Source organism: Parasteatoda tepidariorum, chromosome 10, assembly GCF_043381705.1.
Source record: "Parasteatoda tepidariorum isolate YZ-2023 chromosome 10, CAS_Ptep_4.0, whole genome shotgun sequence".
Classification (NCBI taxonomy): domain Eukaryota; kingdom Metazoa; phylum Arthropoda; class Arachnida; order Araneae; family Theridiidae; genus Parasteatoda; species Parasteatoda tepidariorum.
The window spans coordinates 54,468,616-54,491,513 of record NC_092213.1 but is presented as its reverse complement, the minus strand read 5'-3'; the positions used below and the strand labels follow the sequence as shown (position 1 = coordinate 54,491,513).

General features: G+C 26.4%; 1 protein-coding gene across 1 annotated transcript; it reads left to right on the top strand.

Moving 5' to 3' along the window:
* The first annotated feature begins 20 nt into the window (after positions 1 to 20).
* On the top strand, positions 21 to 16,898 carry LOC107456891 (phospholysine phosphohistidine inorganic pyrophosphate phosphatase). Its single transcript, XM_043039697.2, has 8 exons — positions 21 to 252; positions 551 to 663; positions 1,860 to 2,047; positions 5,891 to 6,044; positions 7,367 to 7,430; positions 7,509 to 7,601; positions 9,364 to 9,455; positions 15,131 to 16,898. Exons 1-8 carry the CDS (start codon positions 160 to 162, stop codon positions 15,219 to 15,221), a joined length of 888 nt encoding a protein of 295 aa, XP_042895631.2. The 5' UTR covers positions 21 to 159; the 3' UTR covers positions 15,222 to 16,898.
* The last annotated feature ends 6,000 nt before the right edge of the window (positions 16,899 to 22,898 follow it).

The following is a 22,898-nucleotide window of genomic DNA, read 5'->3' as shown; positions in this document are numbered from 1 at the left end:
TTATCTACAACTGTGTGAACGTTTAATGTTTTTGTTTTGTTTTGAAACCGTCGTGAAAACATTAAATACTAGAGATCTTGACAAATCATGAAATAAAATTAAAAAGCACTATAAGTGCTGACAAAAAAATTATTCTAACACAGACATTAAACTCTTTTAATGTATTGGAAGTTTAGTTCTTTAGGATTAAAATTTTTCTTGAATGAGAGAAAATCAAGACAATTTCCATTTTTTAATTTTGCTATCAGAAATGTATAAAACAAAGTTTAAACTAATTGAATTCTGAATAAATAATTATATTATTATAATATTTTTGCTGTGATTTAATTTTTGAAATAATATAAATTACTTATAGTCGTTAAAAATGGAACCAATATTTAATTTACACTTCTTTCAAGTTATACTTAATTTGCATATTTTTGATGTAACTTAATTTGATATTAATCAAGCTGTACTTCAGAATTTTTATCAGTTAACTTTATCTCTATTTTCTACTTTATAAAACATTCTAGAATAAGTAAATGAATGCACATATGTTTTATGGTTTTAGATGGCTTCTTTTATGGGCTCTGAAATCAAAGGGATTCTTTTAGACATTACAGGCGTTTTGTATGAAAGTGGAAATAGTGGAGCTATTTTAGGTTCGGTGAATGCTATTCAAAGGTTTGATAGTTTTAAATTTCTAATTGTTTATAAATGTATTAAAAATTTAAATAATATAAAATTATTATATATTTGATTTGTTTGAAGTATCTATTAATCTTTGATAAATAAAAAATATTCATTCACGCACTGCTTCGAATATTTCGCAATATTCTGATGTATCTGATACAGTGTTTTCGTCATAGAAAAAAAATGGGTGAGAATTTCTCACCCGTTCTCAAAAACATTGTGAGATTTCAAAAAGTTAAGTGAGATTTCTAAAAACTAAAAAAACACAAATAGACTTGAAAAAAAATCATTTCTTTAATTATAAATTATAATTTGTAATACATTTTTAACGTCTTCCATTTTTTAAAGCATTAAATATTTTTGCTGCATCATCATAGAAGATTTTGCTTTTACAAGGTATTTATCCATCTTACATTAGCGCATAAAGAATTTGAATGTCTTACATGACAAAACCTTACCTAAGGTAAACACGTGGTTGCAGAGAAATGTGTTCTGAAAGGGGTTCCGTGGTTCGGAAAGGTTATTTTCTGTTGTTCGAAAAGGTTCTAAACAATACTGGTAAATAGGGAAGCTAGATAAAACGGGGCAGATGTTGAAAATAATGAAAGATCCTGGAGGAAAAGTGAAACAGATTTTATTCTTAATAGCGTAATGAGAAACTTTTTCCAAAATGCGAGATGTATTATGTTTATAGAACGCGCAAATTTCTCGCGGTAATAATTTTTTAATGCGAGAAAAGAAAAAGATATGCGAGATTCTCGCGCTGTAGTGAAAACACTGTGATAGTGCAAATATTTCTCATCAGAGCTTCAAAATTAAATCCTAACTTTTTCTGACTGATCTATTAAATAATTTTATCACCCTGATAAATTTTTACAAATCGAAGGGTCAAATTTTATTATCAAGTGACAGTATTTAGTTTTAAATTTAATTAATACTCTAGGTTATTATTATTTTTGTTTTGTTTCATTGTTGAATCTTTTATTGATTCCTAGTTATTTTTTTAAAATATATATATAAATTGTGAAACATTTTCTCTTCTATATTTATTTAAAAAAAATAAAGGCTAAAATTGTGAAGGCAAAGATTAAAAACTTAGTTATAAATTGTTGTACTTTAAAGATTTTAAATAACACTTATCTAACAATTTATTTCTTTAAATTTTAACTATTTAAATTTATTTTCAGGATACAGTCTCTACACATTCCCTTCCGTCTTGTCACAAATGAAACACAAAGGACAAATTCCTCTTTAGTATCCAAATTAAATTCATTTGGATATTCCTTTTCAGAACAACAAATTATTTCACCAGGCATAGCGACAGCTAACTATTTGAACAAGCACAGTTTAAGGCCTTTTCTGTTAGTTCATCCAGGTATAAATTTATCACATCTTGATATTTTATAAAATATTAATACTAATAATTTAATTTTGTTTAACTGTATAAGAAATGAAACATTTGTTTTTATTATTTGTATACGTTGTGCCAATTATATTCTTTCAAAAATAATTTATTTGTCATAAGATTTTTAGCGAAACATTTAATTTATCTTAAGATTCATAGGAGAAATAATTTATGTTACAGTTAGATATATATATATTAAAAAAAAAACATGTTTGTGTTATTATTTTCTAATTCTCAAATATACTATTTCTATTATGTATATTTTAAGGGCTTTTCTATTAGTTTACCCAGGTTTAATATATCAATATGTTATAATTATATATTTATATAATTACTATTACATAGTGATATCCTACAGAATTTAATAAAATATTAATAATCATAATTAATTTTAAATTAATTGATTTGTAACTGCATAAAATTATGAAGTATTTGCATTTAGTATTGTTTGTATACGTATTGCACTGTTGCAGATTTTTTTAGGTTTTCTGCGATAAACCTCTCTAGCACTAACATCTTTCCGCAAGAAACTATTAATAATAATTAATATACATGTTATTAATTAAATTTTAAAATTTAAAGTAACAGAAACATTGTATTTACAAAAAAGACTATTTGGATGTAATAAAATTGTATGCATTTTTTTTAAATGATTATGTAATATTTTTTTATTCTAATATCATGGTCGATATTCTCATATTTTGTAAGAGGAAAACATATTGATTATTTCTTTTTTCGCATTTTGTAAATCATCATCACATATTTAAAAATTGTAAAATTGTGAAAGAAAAGAAAAGCAATTTTTTTTTCCAGATAAGAATTAAAAAAATCGCGAGCATTTCTTCCCCTCTGATGCATGAAAAAGACATCTATTGAATTGGAGGAAAAAAATCTTTCAAACATTTCTACAGAAAAGAAATTTTTTGCTTCAATATTTTTATTTTGCATTCTTCTCAAATAAGAATCGAAAAATTTAGAAAATTTCTTTCCCTTCCGATGCGCGAAAAAGGCATCATTTAAATATAATTTTAGTGAAAAAAAAAATTTCGAACATTTTTGCAGAAAAGAAAGCCAAAATTTTGCTTTCTAAAGGAAAATTCTTTCTGCAAGATCTCTGTATTGTTCTGCGACAATGTCGCCGTATCGCTGCGATTCTACCACGGGGACATATTGCATCTATAATATTCCTTCAAAAACAATTTATTTGTTGTAAGATTTTTAGCACAACATTTATCTTTATATTTGTATGATAATTAATTTGTATAATAATTCATTTAATATATTATTATTATTTTTTTTAAAGCATGTTTGAGATATTATTTTCTTATTCTCAAGTACAGTATTTTGATACTCTGCTTTGAAGTATAATATTTTGGGTCAAGGAATCAAGATAAGAGTATCTTTTCAGTGATATAACTAATGTAATCACAAATAAGCTTGTTATATTCACTGGTCTGTAAAAAATTTAATGTTATTGTGCCAGAAATATCTATTTAAATGTTACTAACCTTTTGCAAAATTTGTAACCTTAATTGTACATGTTCGTGAGCGCATTATATTGGTACAGCACTTAAATCAAACCAAGTAATTTTGTTGAGATATAATTTTCTTTTACCTATTTTCCTTTCTCTAATTGTCTCATTTTTCTTGTTACAGTAAAATTGTTTAACTCTTTCTTACTAGAAAATGCAAATGATACTAGAAATGTAGGCGGGTGCTTTTATAACCTCTAATGCTAGTAAATTGAGGAGTTACTTTTGTAATTGTATTCATGGAATCAGTGTTGAAAATTAGAATTACCTCAAAAAAAAATTTATGCTTTCTTGAATTAGAATTGACATTAATGAGAAATATAGTAATCTTATTCTAAATCAGAATTATTTAGTTTCTTTTAGAAACTTTTTCTTGTCTGAAAGAGTTTTGTCTTGTTCTATTGTATTTAAAATTATGCACACACTAAAAATATTATTTATATTTTTTAACTCCTAAAAAATAGATTGTTAAAGTGAAAATAATCATTTTCTATTCTTAGATTTAATTATTGTTGTAGATAGATTTTATTATAAGTCGAATATAAATTTTCTATGAGTTTATATTTTATTAAAGCTAGTTTCTGATTCACAAATCCTGTTATTAATATCATAAAATAAACTTTTTGTGTCATAAATGACCATACAAATAAACCATAAAATTTACCATAATTAAAAAGAATGTATACTTTTATATTATGAGTCTAAACATTAATGTTTTATAATTATGATTTTTTTGATATTCGTTAATTAATACTTGCATTTTTAAGTCATGAAAATTCTAACATATCCTGTTATATTACCTGTTCATCAGCCTTGAATGAACAGGTGAGATTTATATCAGTTTAACCTAATTACTTACTCTTTTTTTAATCATTTATTTAAATTTATTTTATGTTTTATTATTTGTATTTCTATACATTATTTCTATTCTCTAAAAATTAAATTTTTGATTAAAAGGAAACACAGTAGGGAACCGATTATCCGGAACGATTGGGACCATCGCTATTCCGGATAACTGATTTTTCCGGTTTTCTGAATCGCTACAAAAAGTCATTTTTTTTATTGTTAAAAGCAACTAAAAAAAAAAATGTTTGGAAATAATCTTAAAAAGAAGAAAAAAATATGAAGTAATACACTAATGATTATTTCCAAAATGATGGAAAGGTAGAAATCTTTCAAAAAAGAAAAATCCAAAAATTTTACGAGGAAAAAAAAAACATTTTTTGTTTTAAATGGCGGGAAAATTTATCGAATTTCGTTCCGGTTTTTTGGTTTTCCGGTTTTCTGATTTCCGGATAATGGGTTCTGTACTGTATTTGCTGTAAGAATTTGTGTTGTTATGACTTGAGAATAAGAAAAGAGAGAATAGAAGCCGTGAAGTTAGATAATCTCATGTATTGATAAAGGTGGAGATACGAAAGATTGGTTATTGCATGCACAAAAAGGTAATATGTGGTGGATGCAATCTATGTAAAAATAGTGTGTGGCTTAGAAGAACAAATTTAGAGCTTTATCACTCATATAATAAACATGACATTATTAACTTCATTAGACGACAAAGAATAAAATGGGCTTTCCACGTTATCAGAATTGATGAAGACCGTACCACATAAAGAGTTTCCAATGCCAAACCAGTTGGCACACAAAAAACAGGCAGGCCGGATTTGAGATGAATAGATGGCTAAGAAAGAAACCTTTTGGTCTTTGGCTGTGGTTAAAGCCTTAAAAAATAAAAACTGGAAAACGCTAGCAGGAAAAAGGTTAGCCTGGAAAAAGCTTCTTGAGAAGGCCCAGGCCCACTCTGGGCTGTCGAGCCATTGATGAAATGATGAATTTGACCTTTGGAGGAGTTTTTCTTAAATGAAATGGAATAGCTTTAAGTTTATCATTTCATTTCTATTAAGGAATGTTCTTTTACTGTATTTTAAATTAATAATAATTTAATGCTTGAAAATAATAAAGTTTTAATTAATTTTTTTCCAAATATCTTGCAAGAGAATTGTAATTTTTAATATTCTGCACCAAATTGTATTGTTGGTAAAGATAGAGTTGAATATTATTCATTCAAAAATGTCATTTTTTAAAAAAAAATTTGTATAAAACAATAATTAGTGGCATCTCCATTAGCAATATTTAGAAAAGTTTCATATGAACTTTATTGTTTGTTAGTTTTTTTTTACTTTTAATGTATGGATCATTTTTATGTGAAAGTTTTAAAAACGAACTTTCAGATTAAATTCGAATATTAGCAGTGAGTATTACTGTTTTTTTTTCTTTTCAGATATCTTGCCAGAGTTTCATAATTCTGAACGTACTAACCCAAACTGTGTTGTTGTTGGAGATGCAGCTGATTATTTTTCATATGAAAATGTAAATGAAGCTTTTAAAGTGCTTATGAAATCAGAAAAACCATTACTTATATCAATGGGAAAAGGGTAGGCAGGAATTTTTTTTGTCTGCACTTCAATTTCTGAATGCTTTTTTTTATATATATATATATATGCACAAAGTTTACTTATTTCCTGGCAATGTCTTTAATTCTCTCTGTGCTTTTGATTTGAAATACAATATGTTGATCTTTTTTTTTCACTCTACAGTTTCTTCACTGAAACAATAATTTTTTTTTTCCTTACCTGCAACTTGTAAATGTTTAACTTGGTTAGTCTGTTTTCTTGCATAACTAACAGGGTTTTCACTTAGTGTGTTAAAATTCAATTAATGTTGAAACTTAAAATGATGTCTATGAGAAAATGTTTATATTCATAATACCTCATTGATTCCTTGTTTAATTTTTTCCTTGACTGTCAACATCGTTTCTTAGACTAATTGCAGGTAGACCTTGAAGATACATTGCAAAGTGATGTAAATAATTTGAAATGAACCAGATTTTTCAATTAGTCCACAACATATGTATATATGTGCACTGTGGCAGACTTTTTTCAGACTTTCTGTTTTAGATACTTTTAATTATAATAATTACTAGAGTTACAGAAACGTTGTGTTTACAGAAGAAAGTATAGAATAAAAAGTTTTAATTGTAAAAGTAATATTTTTTAATTCTAATATTTTGGACACTTTCTTGCATTTTGTAGGCGAAAAAATGCACTAATTATTTCGTCTTTCAACTTTTGTAAATCAGTACAAAAATTAAAATTCGTACTTAAATTAAAAATCATGAAGTCCGTGTAGTAAGTCGATGCAAAATATAGAACCTAACGAGATTCTCATATAAGTGTATGTAAAACATGATGTCCTTTAAAGAAAAAAAAATTAAAGAAAGAACATCATTTCTAGAGCGAACTACCTTTAAAACTTTTGTGATTTCTAAATTTTTTATTTTATATTGTTAAATTGAAATTCTAGCTGAAGTCAGTCATTACAGACTTTTCTTTAAATCCCAAATGAGAATAGAAAAATCACAATTTCTTCTTTCCTCTCTCATGCACGAGAAAGACTTCTCTGAAAAAAAATTCTGCAGAAAAAGAAAAAAAAAATTTTTTTTTGAAAAATTATGCAGAAAGGAAAACCAAAATTTTCCCCTTCCCAAATGAAAAATCTTTCAGCAAAAACTCTGTAATGTTCTGTGACAATGTCAGCATGTCGCCGCAATTCTGTCACGTGGTATATATTTACATATGTTATACCTTTTTATGATTATAACAACAAATATATTTTTTAAAAAGTATTTTAAATAAATCTGATGTGTTGTTTTAAATTTTAACCTGTTTTTTTATTTTTTAAATCTTTATATTTGTAGGAAATATTATAAAGAAAAAGATGAGCTTGTTATGGATTTGGGTGGATATACAGTTGCCTTAGAGGTTTGTTTTTTCTTCTATCTTATTCATTTGTGTCTTAATGTTTATTTGAATTTATAATGTTTTCGCTCTATTATTTAGTATGCTGCTGGTGTTGAAGCTAAAGTGATTGGTAAACCTAGTCCAGATTATTTTTTGAGTGCCTTAAATGAGATGGGAGTAAAACCTGAAGAGGTAATGTAATTCTTTTTTGGTATTTGCTTAATAGAACAATTATTTTAATTGTATAACATATCTTATATTGTTTTACATAACTATTTCTGTACTTTTTTTGTTATTTGATATTCCTAAATTGTAAATTATTTTCTTAACCTAATCATTGTAAAAGAATGGAACAATCTCAACACTTTCTGTAGTCTGTAGAACAATCAAGACTCTTATATTAATGAGATAGTCAATGATATTTTGCAATTTAAGTGGACTAAATAGTTTAAAAATAAATTGTCTAAAGTGTTAATAAATTTTATTTTGACTGGAATTAGATATTCCAAAAATTCATTTAGTACTATTTTTTTAAAATCATTGATCAGCTGTTAAGTGTTTAGATGATTGATTATTTTTCTAAATTGGCTAACTACGAGCTGCTTGTTTGATATATCTCACTGGCACTAGTTTTCAATACTTTTTTTCATGCATTAAGTATTACTTATTTTATTTATTTATTGCACCATGTCCTTTAAAACAAAGCTCCTGTGGCTATTCATTAGTTAATAAATACTGTAAAGATTAATAAAAAATATTTGTGGCAATTGAAAATATTTTTTGGTTTCTTAAGATCAAAAACAATGGTACACTAATAAGTAGAAATTGAATAAATAACAAAATAAAATTTAAAAAAAATCATTCTCATACTGTAAATTAGTGTAAATAGCTCTATAATTATTATTTTATTTTATCACTTGCAAAATAATTTTTATAATTATATGTTTATGTTATTACATTCAATTTTAGTTCATATAATTTTATTTTTTTTTTCTTAATTTTTTTGCATAATAATAACTTTTTTTTGTCTTAATAATCTTGAGTGTGATATGATTAATTTAATATTCTTTGATGAAGTTTTCTAAATAAGACTATATAACAATGATTGGGACTATTAAATTAAATCAAAAAATTTTCTTTTTATTTACTTATCACAATTTTTTGTGTTAAACATTTGCCCCATTAATTTAGTTCATAAACTGCCATTATCAGTATTGAAAATGTTTTGGATGTCCCTCATAAAAATGTTGCTTTTTAGGTCTTTAAATGTTCATTCTACGTATCTTCTTTATTGATATATATTTTAAAATATATACTAAATTTAATAGTTTTAAAAATGCAATAAATTGTGCAATATCACATAATATTGGACTAATATTTAAAGTAAAATAATATTTAAAATATTTTAAAACATATATTAGATGTACTATTCTTAAAAATACAATAAATTGTGCGAATACCAATTGATATGGAACTAATATTGAATTGATATTGAACTAATATTTAAAATTTAAGCATAATAATATTTCAAATTAAATAGTAGTAAAAATATTGTGAGATAATTATTTTTTATATGCAATAAGTCTAATTTTAGTTTAAACAATTTTCAGAATTGCAGGTTTCGGACACTTTTGAACAGTTTTGTATATTTTTAGACAGCTTTGGGTTCTTAATCCCATATTTTGTGTCGTGAATTTGCTTAGGAGGTCAACCTTGACTGTTTTAAAAAATATTACATTTGTGCTGATTTTTAGCATTTATAATATTGAAAGAACAAAAGTTCAATATTTTTTGTTTTGATATTTTAATTTAAACTTGTTTTCTCCTTACTTTGTAAAATTGGATGCTTGCATACATCACTGTTTATAATGTTTCAGTCTGTGTACTTTATTTAATTACTTAACTTTAATTGTGCCTTTTTTGTAATTATATTAATTTAGTTTTATTATTTCAGGCTGTCATGGTGGGTGATGATATTAGCAGTGATGTTCATGCTGCTCAAAAATGTGGAATGAAAGGTGTATTAGTTAGAACTGGAAAATTCAGGCATGTTATGTTTTAAATTTTATGTGGATAATGTACCTAGGATAATTATGATTTACTGCTATAGAATTTGTTTAATTATGTAGAAATTTTTTAAATTTAATATTTTATCTGTTTGGTTTATTTTTTTTATGAATGTATGACAAGCTTTTTTACTGATGTCATTATCCTACTTTAAACTTATTAATTGGTAATAAACGTCAAGATAATATTTTTTTTTACCTTAAGGACATTCGATCTTATACCTCAATCTAGCTTTTAAAATAAAAATGCCTGTTTTCTAAACTAAAGAAGCTGTTTTTAGACCTAGTTCATGGTGCAGTGTAGCCATTTTTTGCCAAATAAACATATAAATACGCCAAATAAGCATTTTTATATGTTTTTTTAATAATATGATGTTTATATATGATGCATATATGATAATGCATTTAATATAATATATGATGATGTATAGATCTAATTTGACCATCCTTACATCATCTTCCCTAATGTATTTTATTAGTTCAAAAAATGTTAGGCCAATTTCTTAAAGAAAAAATTTATTTAAAATGGCGATAATTTATTAAAGCATTTCTAAATTGCTAAGTCCGTATTCTTTGAGAAACCAACGCTCTAAAACTTGACTTCACATGGACCTCCATTTATCTCCTAGCACTTTTGATCCTAAAAAATCATTTGTGGTATACTATCACTCAAGAATGAGATTCTTTCTTGAATTTGTGATTTTCTTTATTTATTTAACCATTTTTCTAATTTTCCAATTTTTTGTTATACTTTTGATGCTGATAAATATAACTACACTGTCGAAAATTTCTTATTACGAATATTTAAAAAGTATAAAAACCTTAAATCTATGGAAATAATAATCTATCAAATTAAACATTCACATAAAACTTTAAATCAATGGAAGATTTTAAAGTCAGGGATCGAGTGCATGATTTTTTAATGTTGTTTATTCGAACATCATTCACAAATTAAAAGTTATGAGTTTTATCAATTAAATTAAGGCTTCTATAATTAGTTTTACAATCTAAGCCATTCATATTTATATTAATTTATTCTTTTTGTAGTGGCATAACTTTATTACGACTTTTTATTACCAATATTCAGTAATACCAAGATAATTTAAACATTTTCCAATTGCTATATTTTCTGACCTATTCATAATATGTCTTCACTCTTTTTGAAAGTTTGAATAATAAGCGTAATCTATTATGTAATATCATTAAATTGAATACTATTTATCAAATCAAGGACCAATAAAACAAAAATATTGTTTGTTTATGTTGCACACCAAATTATATTCTTTATTGATTTGTATCACATTCTTCGTTTTTTTCTCAGGCTTTTCCTTTTTACTGTGATCTTGTGCTTGATATTACCTTTCTTTAGAGCATTCATTTTATTCTATCATCTTTGTGGCAGGCAGTATTCAGACGAACCTTTTCCTGTCCTGGTCAACTGTTTTGTAATATATATATTGCAAAACAGTTTTGATCTATGTATAAAAACTGTTATATATATATCATCAGCTCACTCAATTATATCTGCAAAAGTTGTGCTTTCTAATATTTTAATAATATAATCAAAGGAAAATATATCAATACAATAGTGTGAGGAGCGCCATATAAAAAAGAATGATTCGTAAATTTAATTTTATCAAGTAAAAATATTTTAAAAAATTCAAGAAACACAAATGAGAACATGTCATGTACTTGCGAATAACTTGCAAAAATAGTTTAAATATATTTTCATGACTTAGTCGCCAGATTGCATGATATGAAATTAATGCGTGAATAGAGGGTAGTAAGATATATATTTTTAAAGGATGTTCACATGAAAAACTGCATTTTATTTGTCCATTACCTTCAATTGGCTTGAAAACTGGATTTGCGTAAGGTAATAGTATGTCATACTGTATAATTTAAAATGTACAATTAATATAAGGTCGAATTTTAAGTACAAAATTTTTTATTTTGATGATTTTTATAGAAATTATCAAAATTTATTGAATAACTAGGAGGCTCCACCCCTGTTCGCTAACGCTCGCCATCCCCCGAGAATTGCTACGCAATCCTATGTGGTTCACGCCGTGAACCATGACTCGCTGCGCTCGCTCGCCAATGAACACAATGTTCTAGCACAAAGACATAATATATTATCATCAAAGACATAGTATTTTATCATCAAAGACATAGTATTGTACTTATGTAGAAGAATTCTACCAATGTTCTTATTGGCTTTTAAAAAAGTATATTAGCTATTTAGATTGTACATGGTGAAAAAATCAAAACATTAGCTAAATAAGAAACATATTAGCAAAATAAATTATCAAATATTGCTTCACNGTTCAAAACTTTTTTGTCCTTAACTACATTTTATAAAATTTTTATTTAATCACTACAAATATAAAACAAAACAGTATGAAGCAAAATTAACAACTTATTAATTGTTATTAAAAATAACAACTTATTAATTAACTTACAAATAACGACTTACTAATTAACAACTTATTAATGTGAATCCATGTTTTTAAAATTTGATTATTAACAAGTATTTCATTATTAACAAGTATTAAAATTGTTGCTTTTATTTTTCTGTTTTAAATTGTTCTGCACTAGATGTTATATTAAAGTCTTATGTGAACAATACTGAAGAGTTCATAAAATGGTGAAATTTACTACAGGTTAAACAATAAGAAAATATATTGCGAGATTCTAGTCCTTAAAATATTTTTAAAGAAAATAAAAGAAATCATTGCTTTGGTTTTAATTGTTTAAAACTGTTATGAACTTTAGGTGCAAAATTTTATAGATATAAAATTTTATGGGTACCTGAGTTTATACTATGTATCTTCTTTATTGATATGTGTTTTAAAATGCATATTAAATTTATAGTTTTCAAAATGTAATAAATTGTGGATTATCAATTGATATTAAACTAATATTTGAAATATAAGTATAATAATATTTAAAATTAAATAGTAGTAAAAATATTGTGAGATAATTATTTTTTATCTCTATTTTAGCTTAATTTTGGAGTTATAATTGTATAAACAATTTTCAGAATTGCAGGTTTTGGGGCACTTTTGGACAGTTTCGTATATTTTTAGACAGCTTTGGGTTGTAAGTCCCATATTTTGTACCTTGAGTTTGCTTAGAAGGACCTGAATTGCAACCATGACTGTTTTAAAACATATTGCATTTATGCTGATTTTTAACATTAAAAAAATTCAATACTTTAATTAAACTTGTTTTCCCTTTACTTTGTAAAATTGAATGCTTACGTACATCACCGTTTATAATTTTTCAATCTGTGTACATTTTTTAATTATCTAATTTTAATTTTGCCTTTTTTTGTAATTATATTAATTTATTTTTATTATTTCAGGCTGTCATGGTGGGTGATGATATTAGCAGTGATGTTCATGCTGCTCAAAAATGTGGAATGAAAGGTGTATTAGTTAGAACTGGAAAATTCAGGCATGTTATTTTTTAAATTTTTTGTGGATAATGTACCTAAGATAATTATGATTTACTGCTATGGAATTTCTTTACTTACATAGAAATCTTTTAAATTTAATATTTTATCTGTTTGGTTTATTTTTTTATGAATGTATAACAGGTCTTTTTTTAATAATATGTATAGATCTGAATCGCCCATCCTTAGATCCTCTTCATTAATGTATTTTATTAGTTCAAAGAAGATTAATCCTATTTATAAAAGAAAAACTCATCTAAATTGTCTATAATTTATGAAAGCATTTTTAAATTGCAAAGTCTGTATTCTTTGAGAAACCAATGCTCTAAAACTTCACTCACAAGATTCTCCACTTTACTCTGAGCACTTTCTATTCTAAAAATTCATTTGTGGTATAAATTCACTCAGGAATGCGATTCTTGGATTTGTGATTTTCTTTACTTATCTAACCATTTTTCTAATTTTTTGTTATATTTTTGATGCTGATGAAAATAACAACACTGTCAAAAATTTCTTATGAATATTTGTAAAAGTATAAAAACTTTAAATGCATGGAAATGATACATCAAATTAAACTTTCAAGTGAAACTTTAAATCAATGGAAGATTTTAAAGTCAGGTATCAGGTGCATGTTTTTTTAATATTGTTTATTCGAACATCATTTGCAAATTAAATTTTAAGTTTTGTCAATAAGATTATGGTTTCTTTAGTTAGTTTTACAGTCTAAGCTTTTCATATTTTTATTAATAATTCTTTATGTAGTAGCATAACCTTATTTAATGTAGACTTTTTGTTGCGAATATTCATTAATACCAAGATAATTTGAACATTTTCTAATTGCAATATTTTATGACCTATTTAAATATTCATAATATGTCTGCACTCTTTTTGAAAGTTTGAATAATATGCATAATCTATTATATAATATAATTAAATTTAATACTATTTAGCAAATGAAGGACTACTTAAACGAAAAAAATTGTTGCTTAATGTCGCACACTAAATTGTGTTCTTTATTGATTTTCTATCACATTCTATAAGTTTTTTTCTCATGCTTTTCCTCTCTACTGTGATCTTGTACTTGATATCACCTTTCTTTAGTTTGCCTTTTACTCTATCATCTCTGTGGCAGGCAGTATTTAGCCAAATCTTTTCCTGTCTTGGTCAGCTGTTTTGTAATATCTCTACATTATCAGCTCACACGATTATATCGGCAAATGTTGTGCTTTCTATTATTTTAATAATATAGTCAAAGGAAAATATATCAATATAATAGTGTGAGGAGTGCCATAAAAAGAGAATGATTTGTACATTTAATTGTATCAAGTAAAAATATAAAAAAGAGAGAAGAAACACAAATAGTATCATGTCATGTACATATGTCATGTACATATGTCATGTACTTACGAATAATTTGCAAAAATAATTTAAATATATTTTCACGACTTAGTTGCCAGATTGCATAATATGAATAGAAGGTAGTAAGATATATTTTTAAGGCATGTTCAAACAAAAAATGGCATTTTATTTGTCCATTACCTTTGATTGACCTGAAAACTGGATTTGTGTAGGGTAATAATATATCATACTGTATAATTTAAAATTTATAGTTAATGAAAAGTTCAATTTTAAGAAGTACAACATTTTAATTTGATGATTTTTGTAGAAATTTTCAACATTTATTGAATGATATTAATGATTTAATTGAGTATTTGGCGAGATTGTTGGTTAGTAAACTGGAGGGCGTTGAAATCTTCTTACTTTTACATGGGAAGGGATTTGTGATATGCTTACTTTTTCTGACAAAGGGGAATGGGATGTCCAAAATTGCCAATTACAGGCTTAGGTAATATTTTAATCACTCCTTACTTTGTGCTATTTGAAATTGAAAACCCTGTTATAAATTTGTTTCATATGGCTGAATAATTATTTTATTTGCACTTAGCATTGATGTTTGCTCACTTCTGAATTTTTTAGCTCTATAAGTAACTTAAAAAATTTTTCTTAGAAAAAAATACTGGTAACTTAGTGTTTATTAAGAGATTTTTAATATTACTATGGTCAGAAACATTTAGTTTAATTATGAGCTTTAAGTTTCTAAGATTTATTAATGAAGAAACATTGTACAAAATTATTTTCTATTGATACAGTAATTACACTTTGAAGTTCAAAATGTAATTTATTATTTTTCTTTTTAGGGAAATTGATTTGGTAAAGTCAAAAGTCAAACCAGATGCTGTCGTTGATAATCTTGCACAATTTGTGGATATTTTGTGCCAAACGAAATGATTTATATTTTGTTTAGAGTTTATAATATACTTTTGATATATACTGAGTTTGATACTTGAAATACCCTATCATGTCTGTCTGTGTGTGTAAAAGGGCTAGGAAAAATATTTTGAGTTATATAACTATTATCAAACTGCTTTTAACTGCTAGTTTTTTTGCATGAGTTTATTTGTTAATGTTAGGTAATGTTTAGACTGTTTGATGGTTTTAAATTTATTTTTAACTTCATATAATGGAATTTGAAAGGAGTAAGAAGAAGGAAAAAGCATTTTTAAAGTAGATTTCTAATAGATTGGACAGAATTTAATACCCAATTATAAATTTGGATTATAAATGCTACTATTTTGAAATATTACTATTTTGGAATAATAATTGGAATAAGAAAATTAGATTATTTTATTATATTGTGTATGGCATTTATTTTGCATTTACAAGTTTCTATATAAGTTTTAAGATATTCACTCAAGAGCATTTATTTTAAACAATTTTGTATTTTTAAGTTTCACATAATTTACAATAACTATGTCTAATTTTAATGATTTCTAATTTTTTTTATTTGTTTAAATAAATAAGTTGACTTAAATGCATAGGGCATAATTTTTTTAGATTGATATTGTATTAATTATTGTATTTATTTTATTAAATACTTGTTTTATTGATTGGTTATATTTAATATCTACTTTTTCCTTATCTTAAAATTTGTTTTACTATGAAACAGTATACCTTCATCACATATCTTATTACAGTTTTGGATTTGGATAAGGTCACATCAAGTAAATATATTTTTAGAGTCATTGTTTTAATTGTTGTTTTTTGCAAGTTTTTGCTAAGTTAAATTGTTGTGCATGTTCAGAAATGTAACAAACATTAAAAAAAACGCCTGTAAATTCTTCATTTATAAAAAAAGAATCAGATTAAGAAATCATCATTTATGAAAATTTTACATTTGAGATTAATTATAAGTTAAATTTATGAATTAAATATGTTACTGGTAGTAGTTTCACTTTTATTAAAGCCTATTTTGTCTTCCAATTTATTAGTGTGTTTTAGATATTTTATTATGCTGCTGATGTTTAATGTCCTAAATGTATAACAATGTTATGTAAAGAACTATGCTTAAATGAAATATTTGTTATTTTATTAGTTGTAAAATTTTTAATTTATATTTAATAAGATATGTTACTACTTAATTAATTAATTTATTTTGTTAAATATGTTGAATCAATGAATTGCTCAAACATAACAGAGTTTAAATTTCCTAATATACTATCTCATTTGTGATAGTTTCTTTTATTAATTTTTTTAGTTTATCATTATAGTAACACAACGGTGGCAATCATTCTTTTGATGAAAAAATTGTCCTTTTTCAAAATTCGGTAAACTCCACAAATCTTGTTATTTCTCATTATTATATCCCAGTATTTAATCCTGGACTTTTTCTTTCTGTACATCTGATAATAAATTATGTAAAGTCTTAGAAGTTTTAAAGATTTAATCATTTTACTGAAGTTTGAGATTTAATCATTTTACCCTCTCCTTTTTTTCTAGTGTTAATGAATTAAAGTTACACCTCTATTTATCTGTTATTTAATACAGCTTTTAAGTATGTTATTCTGTTTTGTATTATATATAGGATATTTAATAAATTTGGTTTTCTGTTTTATTAAAAAACCATGATATGATGTGTATATTTCTTGATATAGCAATCACTTAATTTAAAAATATTTGAGGTATACTTAATATATCTGCCATATCATCTGAGTATTATTAAAAACTTTATTTTTATAATTATTGTATTGGCAAATTTTATGCATTTATAATGGATTCTAGTTTTAAAAATGTTGGTTAAACCGATGCAGCATTGTGAATGGACCCAGTTTGGTTATATAATTGATTGCAAAAGTGCCATGAGTAGACATTTTTCCTCCAATAAACCAGTCTAAAAGCATGAACAGACCTGGTCTGTTTTTAGGAAAAAGCATTGACTATGTTCAAAAACTTGCAACATTAACTGTAAAATCAAATTAAATAGATATTTTATAATTATTTTTATTAATTATTCAATTAAATGTCTGAATCCTTCTTTGTAATGCGAATGAGAATCCAAAATGCATATGTAAATGAAAAATAAAGGTATAGATATAAGGTACAGCAGAGTTCAATGCTCTGTTCTTGTTCTAATTAATCAAATCATTAAAATGATCATTTAAAATGAAAGGGGGCTATTCATATTTCAAAAGAATTAATTTGGTTTTCAACTATTACTTATGATAATTTTGGATATACATCACCAATCATGAAGCAACTAAGTGTGACACTCACAAAGACCAATCATAAAGCAATGAATTATGACAATCACAAAAACAAATCATGAAAGCATTTAATTTTAAGAGATCACTTCTGCCACTGTGATTTGCCAGAGCAGTTACGATCCCCAGATCCTGGTTTTAAGATGAGGAAAATTACAAAATTTAGGAACTGTATAAAACTATGCTCGATAAGTTTAAATAAAATAATAATTGATCATAAATTATGTTTGATAATGCATTTAAATCAGTATGCACTACGATGACTTCGTTTCAGTTAAAATAGTTTTAGTAATCTAACTATGGTTACTAGTTACCATGCATTTGAGATGTAGCAACTGTAAATGACATTAAAAGCTGCATGGAATTGGATAAATATTTTTAAGGTTGTTGAAAAGTTCATCTCAGAAATAGTTCTGTAAATTAAAGAAGCATTTTGGATTTAATAGAATTTGTTATGATCCTTTTCCGATAAGATTAAGGCTGATCGTCACAGTTTTTATCATTGAATGAAGTTGCGCCTTTTGGCTAATATCATACTACTTTTGTAACTGTTGTGAGTTTTTAACTGTTAGTCATGAGTCTTAGGTTAAGTTTTGTTCGTTTTTAGCCACCCTCCACTAAGCTATTTCTAAAAGTGGCGCAAAATGTGAAAATGAAAAAAAAACCGCAGCTTTGTGAAAAGGAAAAACGACTCAATTTTTTAATTTCTTTAAAGTTACTCCAAAGTTGTATTGTTTGGTCTTTTAAAGGCATACGAAAAATGCTTAGTTTTCCACAATTACAAAACTGTGCAATCTCGCCAAAGTGGTGATTTTTTGTTTTTTAAGCATACGAAAACTGTTTAAATTTTTAACCTACTTGTCTTGAAGCCCATTGAAGTAAATTTTTTTAAGCGGAATAGTGTACTTAGTTTCAATTTAAAGCTTTGTTCCGAGTTTAAGTCTCTAAAACTTTGTCGCTTTTTTATTTTTCCTTTTGCAAAAGATCTTTGAAGAACACTCTTACATTTGGTAGAAAATAACATACGTTAGGTGCCTAATTTTGTGTGGTGTTATTTTAGTTTTAAATGGCTGTTGTAAAACATTGAATCGTTTTTCAAGGATATCAAACAAATGCTTTTAATGCTGTAAAAGATGCTGTAAAAAATGCTTTTAATGCTGTAAATGCTTTTAATGCTGTAGCTACCCAAAGAACAGGTAGGTACTTTATTAAAAATTGGCAAACATCCCTGAGGATGATCCAAAGACATGTCATCGCAATTTTGATCCTCTTCAGAGGGGATGGCTCCCCTGCTTTGGTAGCCCGACAACCCCCAAAGAACACACATACCCATTTTATGTCTTAATGATTTAAGTCACATGATTATGCCTAGTCACGTGGCTGTGCTTAGCAGGTTAACGTTCACATTTAATTGGATATCTGAAAGCGATATTCAGCGTGTTTTTAAATCTTGATTGGCTTCTGAATCGTGGCGTAACTGTATGCCACGATGACGTCGTTTGTAGGTATCCGATTGTGGTTGCCAGAATAAAAAACCACAATATTAGGACAATTGATTAAATGATAACAATCAAGTGTTATATATCTCGATTCATTTATTCTACCGTTCAGAAACTTCGCCAATATGCTTACTTGTTTTTCAAATTTTGACAGTTGTCCATTTACACCAAAAACAATTGTTAATTTAGGGAAGAAATAAACTTAAGCCTTTATCTTTCTAAACTGGAAAAGACTTCTTCTAAGAAATTTTTTTTCTCATTGATTTTGTCCTTTCCCTCCTTTAAGCATTTTAAGTTATAGTGAAATTTATTAAAAAAGCGGGGAAAAAAATCGTGAACTTCTTATTTCATACATCGAATACATTTTATACTATTTAAACTACAAAATTTCTTCTTAGTAGTTATTTCTTCGTTGTAGTTTTCTGTTGCATCAAAGCTAATTTATTTTTAAAAAAATAATATTATTTATTATAAAAAAAAGGCTTTTTACATTTAAGGGCTTTAGTTTTTAAATTAATAAGCATTTGCATTAACACCATATATATATACACACACAAGGGCCCACGCTAAACATTCGCCATCTCACCTAATGTGATAAAATCGTAAATTTTGTGAATGATTTTTTACACTGGTTGAAAAAAAATATATATATTTAACTGGATCTTCGAAATTTCGGTCAAAATGAATTTTTATGAACAAATCAGTGTTTTTTATTGGATTACAGTAGTTTTCAGTAGATGCGCCGCATAACCGGCTAGAATTGGGTTAAATAATATAGTTTTCTGTGGGAAAAAAATTTAATCTTGAAATATTGTCAAGATTAGCATTTGGCGGAGACTCGAAAATTGGCGAATACGTTTGATATTTAGCTAAAAATTTGAATTCCTTAGCTCTGGCCATATATATATATCAGTCAAACCTCGATATAAGGTCACCCTAAGGGACATCGCAAAAGTGACCTTATAAGCGGGGTGACCTTTTAACGGATTCAAGTCAATAAATTTTAACAGAATCAGTAAAGAAAGTTAGATTTTTCAAAACATTTTTTTATTTAAAATAAAGTTGCTTACAAATTTCCTCAAAGTGTACATACATACATTACATCTTACCTTATTTAAAATAAATCATTTATGCAGGACTGTCTCGTTTTTGGTTTCATTTTTCGAACAATGTTTTCTAGATTTTGTAACTTCTCAAAATGTTCCTCAGCTCCCTTATGGTTTGTAAAAAAAATTTCGTATGACATTTATTGCATTGAAGGCTTCCGCTTGGGTTACAGTCTCAGGATTAATGTGATTGTCCTCACTGTGAAACAATTTCAGAAATGGTAGCTTGTTCGTTGGTTGCAACATTTTCATAGAACTCGAGAGGGGTAATTTCCTTGTAAAGAAGTTAAATAGGCTTTTGTTAGAAAAGTGCTCCCCTCGCCTCATATAAAAATGACCTTATAAGCGATAACGATTTTTAAAACTTCACCATATATTCGTCTTTACAAATATTTTTTTTAAAACTGTAATGGCCAATTAATAAGGATAGTTTAAAAACGAGAACATTAGAGAATTGACATTGTAAAACAAGCCTATCATTCTAAAACAAGCCGTGAATTACCAACAACAGCACGCCATAATGGTAAGTCCTTGACTAGTAAAGTGTAATCCAGAATTTGTCCGCTAGAAAATATATATGAGAGAATGGGGTGTTAAAACCAGATAGGTAATATATATATACTATATATAATTTGCTTTGAAATTGAAAAAAAAAAGATTAAAAACTGCTTCTTTTTTCTTCGATGTAAAATAATAAAAATATATATATATACTTATAACATATTTTATATTTTAAAAGAAAGAATAAAGCCTTAAATTTTCTTTAATTAAAAATTATTTTTTGGGTGGGTTAATTAACAAATTTTAACGCTGTAAAAATATCATGCTGTAGAAGTTTTTGAAACGCTGATTATCACAAAATATAGTTTTTTTTAATTATTTTTTTATCAAAGATAATTTCAAACAAACATTTTAAGATAAAAAGTTTAAGTATAGGATTCTAAAGGAAAAAGAATACTTTAAGCACGTGACTTATGATGTCAATATAAGTCAAGATTTTTATAAAACGTAAAGAATACATCCAACTCTCTTTCAGAATCTTTTTAGCCTTTTGCTAAGTTTAAAAATCTCTTCACGCAAAAGATTTTCCTAAAAGAGAGAAAAATACTCGAATTCTCTTTCATTTTATGTAGTTGATTTTCAGGTTCTTTTGCTTTTCATTTGATTCTTTCATTTTCCTTATAAGACTTCCAGGAAGCAGGAGCGCACTTGTACATAAACCCTTTATAAGGTCTCATTTCTTGATTAATATTGTGTTAAATTAATCTTAGGGTCAAAATTGATTTATGAAAGAAAATTAACTTAGCTTATTACCTAAAATTATTTTAATATTCAGGGCTATTTTTGTACGTGGGATTTTCAACATTTTATCTATTGTAAAGATTTGGTTATGAGCTTGAACTTTTCTGTGAGAGTAAATAACCAAATTTAAAAATTCTGTCTTTATAACTACAAATATCATAAGAAATGATAAAAATGAAATAATGCACAGGAAAAAATTGCTTCCCGGTGTTAGCCTCTCTTCTTAATCCCACGCAAATCTTTACTGTTTCTCAAATTTATGTAAACGCAAAACCCTTCATTAGTATTTGCTTTTAATTTTATTTTATTCTTATTTTTTTCTTTTTGCGCATCTTTAAAGTTAGCAGATAGCTGCACAAATCATATAGGTGGGGAAATAGTCTCTCAAGGCTTTTTAAAAATTAATGCACTTGCTGGGAAGTATACTTCCCGAGACCTTATATAAATATTTAATTGGATTCCTGCAAGTATCTTCATCCTAAGTAAATCCTGGCATTTGTCGATTCAGAAGCTAATCAGGTTCAACACACACGCGTGACGTCGCTTACAGGTATCTGATTAAATCTGATTTAAATCATATGGTTAGGCCTAATCACTTATTTTCGAGTTGCAAGACATGCATCCATGTTCCTCCTCACCCCGAATCGGAGCATAGAGCTTCTATCGTAGCTCTTCATCTCACTCTAGTTGCGGCCATATATTTTGTCTCTCTCCATGTCTTTCCTATAGTTTTCAATTCGTTTACAATCGTCCTGCTCCAAGTATTTTTAGGGCTTCCTGTTTTTCTATTGCCCTGAGAGTTCCAATAAAAAACGTGTTTTACTTTTAAATTTTTCAGGTTTACGTAGAACACATAACTAATCCAATTCCATTTACGTATTTAATTTCCTGTTCAATCGGTTTCTGTTTTGCTTTTCTAAGGATTTCTGCTTTACAAATTTTATGGAACCACTTTGTACGTAAGAGTTTTCTACAGCTGTTGTTAATAAATACTTTAAGTTTTTTTTTATTGCAGTGCTATGTCTCAGATCTATAGAGTAGGACAAATTTAACATTATTATAAAAAATTATAATTTTTTAAAAAAAATTTCAGAATTTATTGAGAATCGCGTAATTGTTTCGGGCTTTGTTTAATCTATTTATTTTCAAGACACGTAAAATTGTTTACCTTCTCTAGTTTGTTGTTTTCTAAGAATATGTCATTCAGGATTAATTTTAAAATTTTTTCTTTAATTTCGGTTGAGGATAAGCTCCATTTTCTTTGTTTCTGCGTTTAAAATGTTTGTTTGTTTATATGTCTTGAAGGGTATTGGTCAGTAAACGTAAGTCGTCTGCAAAATCAAGATCAGAAAGATATTCAACCATCTTATACCCATTTTATTCTCTGATACTCTCTTCATAATTTAGTGCAGTAAATAGCAATTAAAAAAATTGTTGGAGAAAGTATACAGCCCTATCCGA